Genomic DNA, 12259 nt, shown 5'->3' with positions numbered 1-12259 from the left:
GGTGGGGCCCCTGGCGAAGCGGATTCTATTCAGAAGCGAGTCTGCGCCAAACTAAAGCTCAGATTTAGAAATATTTCAATTCACGATTAAATGTAGAAAAGGTTTTCCCATGTTTCGTTTTTCTTCATTTGGACATGCTTGATTCATTTAAATGTGTAATTTTATAAAACATTCCCGGAGCACAGGTTAAGCACCGCTGCCGCGGGGCCTTTACTGCCGCGAAGGGTTGAGCCCCTTTAAATCCCAGGGTCTGTGTCGGTCGGGTGAGGCCAGGGGCCCCTTTCGAGGGCCCTCCTGCCTTGTTTGGGACCTCCTTGGTGCCTTGGTTTGTATTTCTGCCGGGCAGTGATCCTCCTGAGGACCAGGGGCCGGAGTAGGGGCTGTGGGGGAAGGGGGGTGGTGTGGGGGTGCTTACAGGGGGGGGGTATATTTAGCCTCTGGTGCTGCCTCCGTGTGGCCCCTCTCGGCTGTCACCGAGCCACGCCCCCTGTACATCCCAGGCCCTGGGGCCCCTGTGTCCAGCCCCCTCGCAGGTGTGCTTGTGGCAGTGCCCCATCCGGCCCCCTGCAGCTCTAACCCTGGGGATACCCCCCACCCCCTGCTCGACGTCACAGGTCCCCCCTGATGGGCCTCTCAGCCTCACCCACCTGCACCCCTTCTCGGCGCCTCAGACAGGTGCCTAGAGGTGGAAAGCACTTTATCTAGATGCATTACTGCTTGCGTCACGCAGCCCCCTCTCCGCCCCCCCCCCCCCTCGCCCCCAGAGAGACCTAGGTACCCTCCCCCGCTGGGCTTGAGCTCTGGGCCCCCGTCCCCTCCCCACCCCTGCAGCTGTTCGTGGGTCACTGGGGGCCCTGATTGGCCTGTCTGAGCCCCTCCTCCCCCGCTCCATTTTAAGCAACACTTGTGTCACTCACTCACTGCTGTCCTTCCCTCCACAGAGGCACCGCTCCAAGGCGCTGCAGAGAGAGGTTCGGCTTCAAGGCACTTGAGAGAGGCACAGCTTCAAGGCACTTGACAGAGGCACAGCTTCAAGGCACTTCACAGAGGCACAGCTTCAAGGCACTTCACAGAGGCACAGCTACAAGGCGCCCCAGAGAGAGGCCGAGCTTCAAGGCGCTTCGCAGAGGCACAGCTCCAAGGCGCTTCGCAGAGGCACAGCTTCAAGGCGCTTCAGAGGCACAGCTCCAAGGCCTGCGGCCGGGAGGGGCCTGTCCCGGGCACCATGACGAGCGAGGCGGTGGAGGACGAGGGCCAGTTCTACAGCAAGGCCCAGCAGTACTGGAAGGAGGTCCCGGCCACGGTGGACGGCATGCTGGGGGGCTACGGACACATCTCCAACATCGACATCGCCGGATCGCGCCGGTTCCTGCAGAGGTTCCTGGAGGTGAGTGAACGGGAGCTGGTCCCCCCCCCCCCCCCCCTTCAGATGTCCGACACCCCTGGAAGGGACCCCCACGTTCCCGCAGAGGTTCCTGGAGGTGAGTGAACGGGAGCTGTGGCCCCACAGCTCTCCTCCTGGGCAGTCAGGCCTTGCTTTCACCCCCTCAGAGCTGTGACCCCCAAGTTCCTGCGGGGTGTTCTGTGGCTCCACAGCTCTCCTCCTGGGCAGTCCTTGGTTTCACCCCCTCAGAGCTCTGACACCCCTGGAAGTGACCCCCTAGTTCCTGCAGGGTGTTCTGTGGCCCCACAGCTCTCCTCCTGGGCAGTCCTTGGATTCACCCCTTCAGAGCTCTGACACCCCTGGAGGTGACCCCCAAGTTCCTTCATAGGTTCCTAGAGGTGAGTGCACGTGAGCTGTGGCTCTACAGCTCTCCTCCTGGGCAGTCATTGGTTTGACCCCCTCAGAGCTGTGATACCCCTGGAAGTGACCCCCTAGTTCCTGCAGAGTGTTCTGTGGCTGCACAGCTCTCCTCCTGGGAGTCCTTGGTTTCACCCCTTCAGAGCTGTGACACCCCCGGAAGTGCCCCCCCTTTACTTTCGAAGTTCAAGCCTTCATTCTGCGCTGACCGGTAGGGCTCTCCGCAGAGGTCTATATGGAGACCGCTTAGACACGGGGGCAGTCCGGGGGCTTCCTCACAGGGTCCCACTGTGCGTCTCTTCAATTTAGGGTGGTGTCTGTGCGTCTGGTTAGTTACTTGGCACAGGTAGGACTGTTTTTTGCTCTTCTGATCGAAAAATAAAATACATTTTATTCATTGTAAAGATAAAAAAAGAACAATTAAGAACAGACATTGTGTACAAAAAGAGACATTCCAGTGTCAGGCCTCGTGACAACGAAGACGCGCTCCCTCCCCCGGCAACCTTGTCTTCCACAGTGAGTGTGAGTGTGTGAGAGAGAGATTATCCACAGTGTGATTATCAGTAATGGGGGGAGTAATATTTGGAACCCCTCCCCTTTCACACCTACTCCCAGCCAGGTTATACATATCACAAGTCGTTAGTGGCGTCCCATTAGAAAATGCTCACGGTGTCGCTTTCGGTCACTTAAAAAGTACCACTATTCTCAAAAGGCTGCTTCTCTTGGCTGGAGTCTGAGCCCACCCCGCCCTAAATTAAGTTAACACCCACCCGTTTTAAGACCTCTGCCATACACCGCCATCCCACCCCAGCCCATCATTGTATCCCGCTGCGCGAGGGACCCCCCCACCTGCCACCATCACCGCTGAATTACAGAAGATCTGAGCAGATCTGTGACCCGCCCACCGGCGCCGGCAGAGGGCGCTTCCTGATCTTTTCACCCCTTGCGCTCTCCATCCGACGGTTGATGCCCACCAGCGCTTGGGCATCTCCACAGGGTATGAAGGAGTGCACCCATTCTGAGACATCCACCATTGTCAATTTCCCCCTTTCCACAGTGTGGTTCATTTATTTATTATTCATATTTGTTAAGCGCAGCGAATCACCCTCAAAAGGGTCTCGCGGCGCTGTAGCACCCCACACTGGTCACATACAATTAGCAGGGATACTCATTTAGATGTGCCAGGTTATCAAGGTTTTTTTTCTAAAATAGAACTAGGTCCGAACACGCGCGCATATGCAGGGGTAACTGTTCAAATGCTGGGGGCAGAAAGGAAAAGGAACAGCCCCATGTCTGGCCGTGCCTGTACGACGCGGGTGCAATAAGAGTTCCTCACTGGATCTAAGGTTGTGTGCAGGATCACAGGGTTGCAACTTGTTTGATCAGTGACCTGGATTCTTGTGCTGTACACCATACGCAGTATTTTTAGTTGAACCAACCTAAACCCTGACTCGAGTGCCACCTTCTGGGGACACGTCTGCTCATCCTGTATTATTCAGTCCTCCAAGATCTAGGTCTTAAGACAGACTTAAGACAGACTTAAGACAGACTTAAGACAGACTTAAGACAGACTTAAGACAGACTTAAGACAAACTTAAAACAAACTTAAGACAAACTTAAGACAAACTTAAGACAGACGTAAGTTAGGATTTTGTCTTAAGTTTGTCTTAAGACAAACTTAAGACAGAATCCTAACTTCTGTGAATACCAAAAGTAGTAAGTCCAAGTGCATTCTGTGAATACCAAAATAGTAGTAAGTTTAGGATTGAGTCTTAAGTTCATTCTGTGAATCGGGCCCCTAGTCCCCACTTCTCCCATCGAGGGCCTTGAGCCTTCTTGTGAAGCCGCCTGTCTGCAAAGCAACGCTGCCACAGCCTGTACTTCAGCGGGGACTCGTGCTGGACCTCGCAAGTGGGCTTCTGTATTCCAATAATGCATGCTTGACCTGAAGATGCTTAAACCTCCGGGTCTCTGACAGGTTGAGCGGGAGTCCGTCAAAGGCTGAACGATGGCCCCAGGCGGTCCCAGGGGTTCAGACCTTCCAGTTTATCCAAGTTGGGCAGAAGTCGGGGGTCCCCCCGTGTAGGCTCACTCCTCCGCCCAGCAGCTCACTGCGCCACCTGCCACTGCCTGACTACTGTCGCGGTGTAAGTTACCCGGGTATGTGAGCCCGCCCACCATAGAGTGCCCATGGACACCCGTTGGCCCCAGAGCTCTCCTCTCTGCCCGATCTCAGGCACCCTCACACCCTTCAAGCTGGTGGTTCATGATGGACCACAGGGCAGTTGCAAATCCATTTTGTTTAACACCTCCCTCTACAACTACATGCCCACATCGGCGCACAGACCCACCACTGCCTTACCAGATATACCCTGGCATCTATTTACCCAAAACGTTCCTTCACCCTGGTTCACCTGTGGTACCTCCGACTCCAAGGCTGCCCCTGCCCTATGGTCAGTGCTCCGTGGACTTGGAAACAAGTACTGGTGTCTGTTCAGTGGCTGACTGCCAAGTATGGACCAGCACCTTGAGCTGCTCTTCCTCACCACTACTAGTAATAGGAGAGACCAGATGAAGGCCAGGCAGGAAGGCGCCTCCTGGCAGCGGTGCCACTCCGAGCAGGGTCCGTATCCACCCGCCCGTGGTGGAAGAGGGCTCGAAAGGTGGAGTGTGGTGAGGGATTATCAAATCACCCTCTCACACATCATAGGAATCAGACTCTTCCGACTCTCTAATCCTTGCAATTTATTCTGCCTGTTCTTTAGATACTTTTTCCGAATCCCTTTTGCTCCATCAACCCTTTCCTTTTAAAAATGCCAATGCTTTGGACACCTTCTCAACACACACTGGAATAGACCACCTGGAGTCGCCCTTCTTCACCCTCGTTGGAATCCTCATCAAAATCCAAGCACCTGCTGACAGTTCACCTGGGCGAGCTTTATGCATCAAATCAAACAACTGCTTGGTATGCAGCTGCTTCGTGGAACACTGTCAGCAACATCCGCCAACAAGTTACCCGTTCTCTCCTTGTTAAGTCTTCTGGCCCCATAAGGACAATAAGAGCATCTGGGAACCCCTTTCTCATAAAAAGAAAAGGAGACACTCCCGTGGGGCTTTGAGGAGTAAGAAGATATGACCAAACTTCTATTTAATAAAAACTCCATAGCATCATATCCCATTGCTATAGCAGTCTGGATACTCTCCTTAAGAAGGCGATTCATTTGCTTCACTAAACCGTTAACAGGAGGAGAATAAAATGCAATGGTAATGTTTGACTTGTTCCTCCAAAAATACACACATTCTTTTTGAGACAAAATGAGTGCCACTGTCGGAAACCAACTTCTATGGAGCACCTTCAGTGAGAAAAATACTTACAAGAAAGACAATAACTGACTCAGTGTCAGGGTGTGACGTAACTTCAAAGAACACCCATTTACTGAAATAATCAACTATCACCATTACATATTGTTGCCCCGCAGGCAGTAGTTCGAACGGCCCTGCAAAATCCAAAGCTACTTTGCTCCATGCCTTCTCAGGCAAAGAAACTGGAATAAAAGTGGTTTCATGCTTCTTCCAATGCTTATCAGAAACTAAACAAGCAGAACACCCTTCATTAAACATTTCAACCCGAGCTTCCAATGATGGCCACCAATAAAATTGCTGCAAAGCTTTGCAAGTCCTTGGTACTCCCAAAAGCCCTCCGTGTGCCTCATTAAGAAGTAGGAGCCTGCGGTATGAAGGCGGCATGCAACGATCACCCCTCACTACAACTCCTTCAACCATCGCTAACTCATCAGAAACTTGAATGAAAGGATGCATGGAAGCCTCAAAACCCCTCTGGCCATCCATTCGCCATAAAGCTTGACACCTTCTGCAAAATCTGCCTGTAACCATTTTTCGTGTGAAATGGGACCAGCTCTAGAATCAACATCATCCACTAATGCAATGACAAATTCATCTCTCCTTGAGTTCTCACTAGGATCTTCCTGAATGGGAAGCCTGGAAAAAACAGTCCGCTCTAGTGTTCTTAACCCCTGGAAAGTACTTCAAAACGAAATTGTATTGCTGTAACTTAGATAGCAGCCTAACTAAACGTGATTACGCGTAACCAGTGTCCTTACAATTCAACAGATGAAGCAATGGTTTGTGATCAGTGAACATGGTGAACCGTGTGCACCACAAAACATTTTGAATCTTTCCGCCGCCCAAGAACATGCTAACGCTTCACGTTCAATGGTGCTGTACCGAGCTTCAGCTAAAGAGAGAGTACGTGAAGCAAATGCAGCCGTGCGCTCCTTGACATGAATGACGTGAGACAGCACAGCACCCAACCTCACTTGCATCAACTATTGCCATACACTCTTTATCTGCTTGAAATGGAGCAAGCGCAGGTGCCGAAATAATTAGCTTTTTGACAGAATCAAATGCAGATTAAATGTCGTCATTCCATATATACTTTATCTCTTTCTTAATAAGATCCCTCAGGAGTTGTACTCCATAGGGGTAACCACCCACAAATCTGGAATGGGACTCGCTAAGACCAAGGAATGGTCTGAGCGGATCTTTGTCTCTCGCAACTTGAGCATCCTGAATATCTTTGGTAAAAGACAGCTTGAAGAAATACCTTTAGGCCAATAGAATGACCTAAGTAGTCAAACTTTTGAGCATTATATTTTCATTAATCAGACCGTAATCTGATACCATAATCGCTAATCATCAATATTGGCTCGCAATCCATGTATTTTAGGTTAAGTGATAACTCTCAACCACAATACAGTTGCTTAAACTGCACAAGTCAACACAGAGCCTGATACTTCTATCCTTTTTGCGCACTATCACGATGGGACTAACCCATTCAGATGCTTCGGCTTTCTCAATGATGTCCTCAGAAATCATCTGATCAAGCAGGGATTTAAGTTCATCTCTAAAGTTCAGAGGGACAGGATGGGCCTTGTGAGACACCGGTATGGAGTTTTTATTTTTAAAACAATGGAATGAACGTCATTTTTCGCACAACCAACAGAAATGCTTAAAACCTCAGGAAAATGTTTACTCCACAACACCATACCATCTCAGTTGATGGACTGAACACAAACCAGAGGTGCATCAGAAATTCTGACTCTAGCATCAGCTACAGCTACTAACATTATACCAAGCTTTGCTAAACCCTTCCAACCCACAAAAGACCTGCCCTTTCTTGCAACATGCATTTTTTGTCACAGCAGATCTTCCTAAGCAGTTTATTCAATCACTGAAAAATCACAACTTGTCAATGTCTTGATCTCCATATGCTTTACGTCGAACTTCAGGAGCTTGTAACCGTACACAATCTTTCCAGTTAGAATAGAACAAAGTATCAGATATAATTGTGATAGGAGCCCCGGAATCACAGATCATGTCCAAAGTGAGTTTACGAACTAGAGTAACTTGGCAGATGGGATCCTTAATTTGGCCTTCTGATACCCGGACACATCCAGATTGAGAACTAGGTTGGATAATTCCAAAGTTTCAATCTCTGAAGGAACTTCAATTCTGTTATCTCTGGAGTTGTTTTTCCCCATTCTTCAAACACTATGGAAGTGCCCTTGTTTCCTGCATTTTAACACAAGGTTTCCCAATTGCAGGACATTGAGGGAAATTCCCTAGGTGTGATTTCGACGCACATCTATAACAAAACGCGTTATATTTCTCTACAGCTTTTCACATTTATCCTTAGGTTTCACAACACTGATATACATGGAGTCTTTGACAGCAAGCCCTGCCAAGGAAGTAGAAGATGCTGCCTCTTGGCCCATGACACGCGAGGATTCCACAGAACGGTCAGTGCTCTTTGCCACCACTAATACCTCCTTTAGAGAAGGATCTCTGTAACATAAAATATACACTCCTAAACAAACTGTCCACGTAAATAAATGTCTAACGAAGCACCAAAATTGCAATTAGTTGCCAAAAATCTTAGGGCTGATAATTATTCTTCCATGGATTCATCTACAGCTGTCTTTTACATAACTGTCCCTTCAACATCTCCTTAGAGGTACTAATGGCTGTGTAAATGTAGTTACAATTAAAAGCACGCACATCACAGCCCAGTTGTTAACTCTTTGCACTCCTACTTTAAAAAAACCAAATCTTTGTCATCCCAAAGCTTGGAGTGATTGCATCAATTAAAGCCAGAACCAGCTCCCAAGCACCCTTTACACTTGCAGATTAACTAATAGGGCACATTGGCATTTCATTCAGATGAACAGGCATCCTGGCATGACAGCTTTTCACACACAAGTCACTCAATTGATGAAACTTCATCTGATAACTTTCTAAATTAGCCATCCCAGGAAGGCCGTCTTTCCAAAAGGAAAGCAGACCTTTTCAATTGCAGGGACAAGTGAAGCAGGGGAATGAGGGATCCCCTTCTCAGGACTCCACGCCCCCCCTGGGGGTCGCTCCCCACAGATTGAAGACCTCTGGCTTAGAGGTTGGACATTTGTAGGGCACATCTCAGAGGAATGTCACAACAAATATTTCCTTTATCTTGTAGGGCTAGTGTTGTCACCTAACAACCAGTACCTTTCTGCGGAAGTCATGTGCTCTCTTGACTTGGTGGCGAGGTTACAGGGGGGCCTTCCTCCTAGTTTGGTATTTCCTTATGTGCAGATCGGCGGATGAGGTTGGCCACTAAGGACTGGCGGGGTTTGGAGATGTTGCTGTGGGGTCCGGTGGTGGTGTTGGGTGGTCGCTAAGTCATTCCACCAGTGACTTGTAATTCCACGCCAGCCTGAATGCATGTTTCTTTTTGTTTGAGAGTGGAATGGGGGGGGGGGGCTTTGGATGCTCATAGACTGGTTGAAACTGGGTGACCTGTTGGGTCCTGGAGTATTTGCTTTAATGTAGAGTACATGTCCCACTACTAGTTAGTTCCCCTCCTCCGCTCTTGCAGGGTCACTCGCCAAGTAACGGGGTCTTCTGTTATATTCCGTCTGAGGACACTCCCGAAAAGAGTGAGAACTTTATAAATTGCAGCCCTCAGTTTGGCTCAGGTGTCCCACCTCGGCCACCAAGGTGGGATACGTGCTGGATCCCTGGGCGAGCACCTTCTACCCTGCTTGGACTGCTAGGGGGTCCTGCACCCTCCTGGGAACTCATTGCAGACAGACACAAACAGTTAGTGAGGACCAAAGGGATTTTTTAAGACCAAGCTCTGACAAATTCCCTATATAAATTTAACAACAAATGTATCAGAGGGTCTGGATAAAGAACTCAAAAGATGCACGCCATGTAACCTAAATGTTCACTAAACATGTGTATAACAATCTAAGGTCATCCCCGTAGTGGTCAACCAAGGATGCCCATCAGTCACCATACGGAACCGCCCTTCATCATTTGGGATTCCAAACAAGACCAAAATCAGGAGTGCCACTTCACTTTCACGGTAGAGGGTCCAGATGTATGTAAAGGGACCCTTAACCGGTCAGATAGGTCTTATTATGGTCTTGCTACTCAATTAAGAGGATCTTGGTACACATGATACATGGGGGACTGATGTTGCAGTGCACAAAAGTAAGTGTGAAAAAATAATAAGAAAAAGTGTAGTTAAAATTGGATGAGAGGGTACTAACAATTTTATTTGGGTGCTACCCAAACCTCCAATATTAAAAAGTAGTTACTAACAGTCACTACAGTATGGACTGCCTAGATGTTTTATAGGGTCAACATGTTTCAGCAATTCGTGACACACTTGTCATTGCTTTCTTCAGGACCGTGTCTAGTAAAGGCTACTGCAAACAATAGTGATTAAAGAAACCAAAATTAGTGCTCAGAATCAGAACAGATACAGAAATCACCTGAATTCACTAGGTATCCGCATCGTTTCTTTCACTCTTCCAAGTCGTGTAAAACTACGTACTTGTAAGAGGTCAAGACCTCACCCCACCTGGCCACGGCTCAGGAAAAGGGGAAGCACCGCTCTGTCCGTCGGTACTTCTCCACTCGGCGTCCAAACTACTTTTTAATATTGGAGGTTTGGGTAGCACCCGAATAAAATTGTTAGTACCCTCTCATCCAATTTTAACTACACTTTTTCTTAATATTTTTTCACACTTACTTTTGTGCACTGCAACATCAGTCCCCCATGTATCATGTGTACCAAGATCCTCTCAATTGAGTAGCAAGACCATAATAAGACCTATCTGACCGGTTAAGGGTCCCTTTAAATACATCTGGACCCTCTACCGTGAAAGTGAAGTGGCACTCCTGATTTTGGTCTTGTTTGGAATCCCAAATGATGAAGGGCGGTTCCGTATGGTGACTGATGGGCATCCTTGGTTGACCACTACGGGGAGGACCTTAGATTGTTATACACATGTTTAGTGAACATTTAGGTTACATGGCGTGCATCTTTTGAGTTCTTTATCCAGACCCTCTGATATATTTGTTGTTAAACTCATTGCAGACCACAGATCTGATGTAATTGGGACATTAATAGACACATGCAGATCATTCTGTAAATGCTTGTCGCTCATGGGACTCTGTGCCACACGGGAACTCATTGGCAGACCACAGAGGTTATGTCACCGGGCCATTAATAGACACATGCAGATCATTCTGGAAATGCTTGTCGCTCCAGGGATTCCGTGGCACCCCAGGAACTCATTGGCAGACCGCAGAGGTTATGTCACCGGGTCATTAATCGACACGTGCAGATCGTTCTGTAAATGCTTGTCGATCGTGGGAATCTGCGCCAGCCCAGGAACTCGAGGCCTGATGGATTTGTAGCTTTTCTTTCGAGGCTGGGGACAAACCTGAGCTTGGGTTGCCGGCCTTGTTTCCTGGGGCTCTGGTGTGAGGAGGAGCTGCCCCACGGTGAAAGAACATTAGCTGGAAGTGAAACTCCCACAAGTTGATGAAGGGACCCTCTCTAGTCCTGCATCCCCTAATAGGATGAAGGGTCCCTCTCTAGCCCTGCATCCCACTTGGAATAAAGGGTCCCTCTCTAGCCCTGCATCCCACTTGGAATAAAGGGTCCCTCTCTAGTCCTGCATCCCACTTGGAATAAAGGGTCCCTCTCTAGCCCTGCATCCCACTTGGGTTGAAGGGTCCCTCTCTAGCCCTGCATCCCACTTGGGTTGAAGGGACCCTCTCTAGTCCTGCATCCCACTTGGGTTGAAGGGTCCCTCTCTAGTCCTGCATCCCACTTGGAATAAAGGGTCCCTCTCTAGCCCTGCATCCCACTTGGAATAAAGGGTCCCTCTCTAGTCCTGCATCCCACTTGGAATAAAGGGTCCCTCTCTAGCCCTGCATCCCACTTGGGTTGAAGGGTCCCTCTCTAGCCCTGCGTCCCACTTGGGTTGAAGGGTCCCTCTCTAGCCCTGCGTCCCACTTGGGTTGAAGGGTCCCTCTCTAGCCCTGCGTCCCACTTGGGTTGAAGGGTCCCTCTCTAGTCCTGCATCCCACTTGGAATAAAGGGTCCCTCTCTAGCCCTGCATCCCACTTGGGTTGAAGGGTCCCTGTCTAGTTCTGCGTTCCACTTGGGTTAAAGGGTCCTTCTCTAGTCCTGCATCCCACTTAGGATGAAGGGTCCCTCTCTAGCCCTGCATCCCACTTGGAATAAAGGGTCCCTCTCTAGCCCTGCATCCCACTTGGAATAAAGGGTCCCTCTCTAGCCCTGCATCCCACTTGGGTTGAAGGGTCCCTCTCTAGTCCTGCATCCCACTTGGGTTGAAGGGACCCTCTCTAGTCCTGCATCCCACTTGGGTTGAAGGGTCCCTCTCTAGTCCTGCATCCCACTTGGAATAAAGGGTCCCTCTCTAGCCCTGCATCCCACTTGGGTTGAAGGGTCCCTCTCTAGTCCTGCATCCCACTTGGGTTGAAGGGTCCCTCTCTACCCCTGCATCCCACTTGTGATGAAGGGTCCCTCTCTAGTCCTGCATCCCACTTGGGTTGAAGGGTTCCTCTCTAGTCCTGCGTCCCACAAAGGTTAAAGGGTCACTCTCTAGTCCTGTGTCCCAGATGGGATGACGGTCCCTCTCTAGTCCTGCGTCCCACATAGGAAAATGGGTCCCACTCGAGTCCTGCGTCCCAGATGGAATTAAGGGTATTCCCTGATAAAGGGTCCCTCTCTAGTCCTGCTTCCCAGATGGGATGAAGGGTATTCCCTCTGTGGTCCTGCTTCCCACATAGGATAAAGGGTATTCCCTGTCTAGTCCTGCGTCCCAGATGGGATGAAGGGTATTCCCTCTCTAGTCCTGTGTCCCACTTATGATGAAGGGTATTCCCTCTCTCAATCAATCAATCAATGGTTACGTGGAATAAGTGTCCCAATAAACACATTTATGACTACAGTACGAGGTGTTATTGCCGCTGAAGCGCACACCTCAGTGAGAAAATAATGATTGATGTCTCCTGCATTCCAATCCAGAAAACACTGATTAATGTGTCCCAGATTCCATTGCCGAAAATAGTGAT

General features: G+C 49.3%; 1 protein-coding gene across 2 annotated transcripts in view; it reads left to right on the top strand.

Moving 5' to 3' along the window:
* NTMT1 (N-terminal Xaa-Pro-Lys N-methyltransferase 1) overlaps positions 1-12259 on the top strand; it is a 54065-nt gene that overhangs the window by 28377 nt on the left and 13429 nt on the right. The window contains exon 2 of one of the 2 annotated variants that reach the window (XM_078646248.1): positions 942-1387. The exons of the other annotated variant lie outside the window; for it this stretch is intronic. Within the exon in view, the coding sequence (XP_078502374.1) occupies positions 1226-1387 (162 nt within the window). The 5' untranslated portion in view covers positions 942-1225. The remainder of the gene's footprint in view (positions 1-941; positions 1388-12259) is intronic. 2 annotated transcript variants of the gene reach the window in all.

This window comes from Lissotriton helveticus, chromosome 5_1 (genome assembly GCF_964261635.1).
Source record: "Lissotriton helveticus chromosome 5_1, aLisHel1.1, whole genome shotgun sequence".
NCBI lineage: Eukaryota > Metazoa > Chordata > Amphibia > Caudata > Salamandridae > Lissotriton > Lissotriton helveticus.
This window is presented reverse-complemented; position numbering and strand designations above follow the sequence as displayed.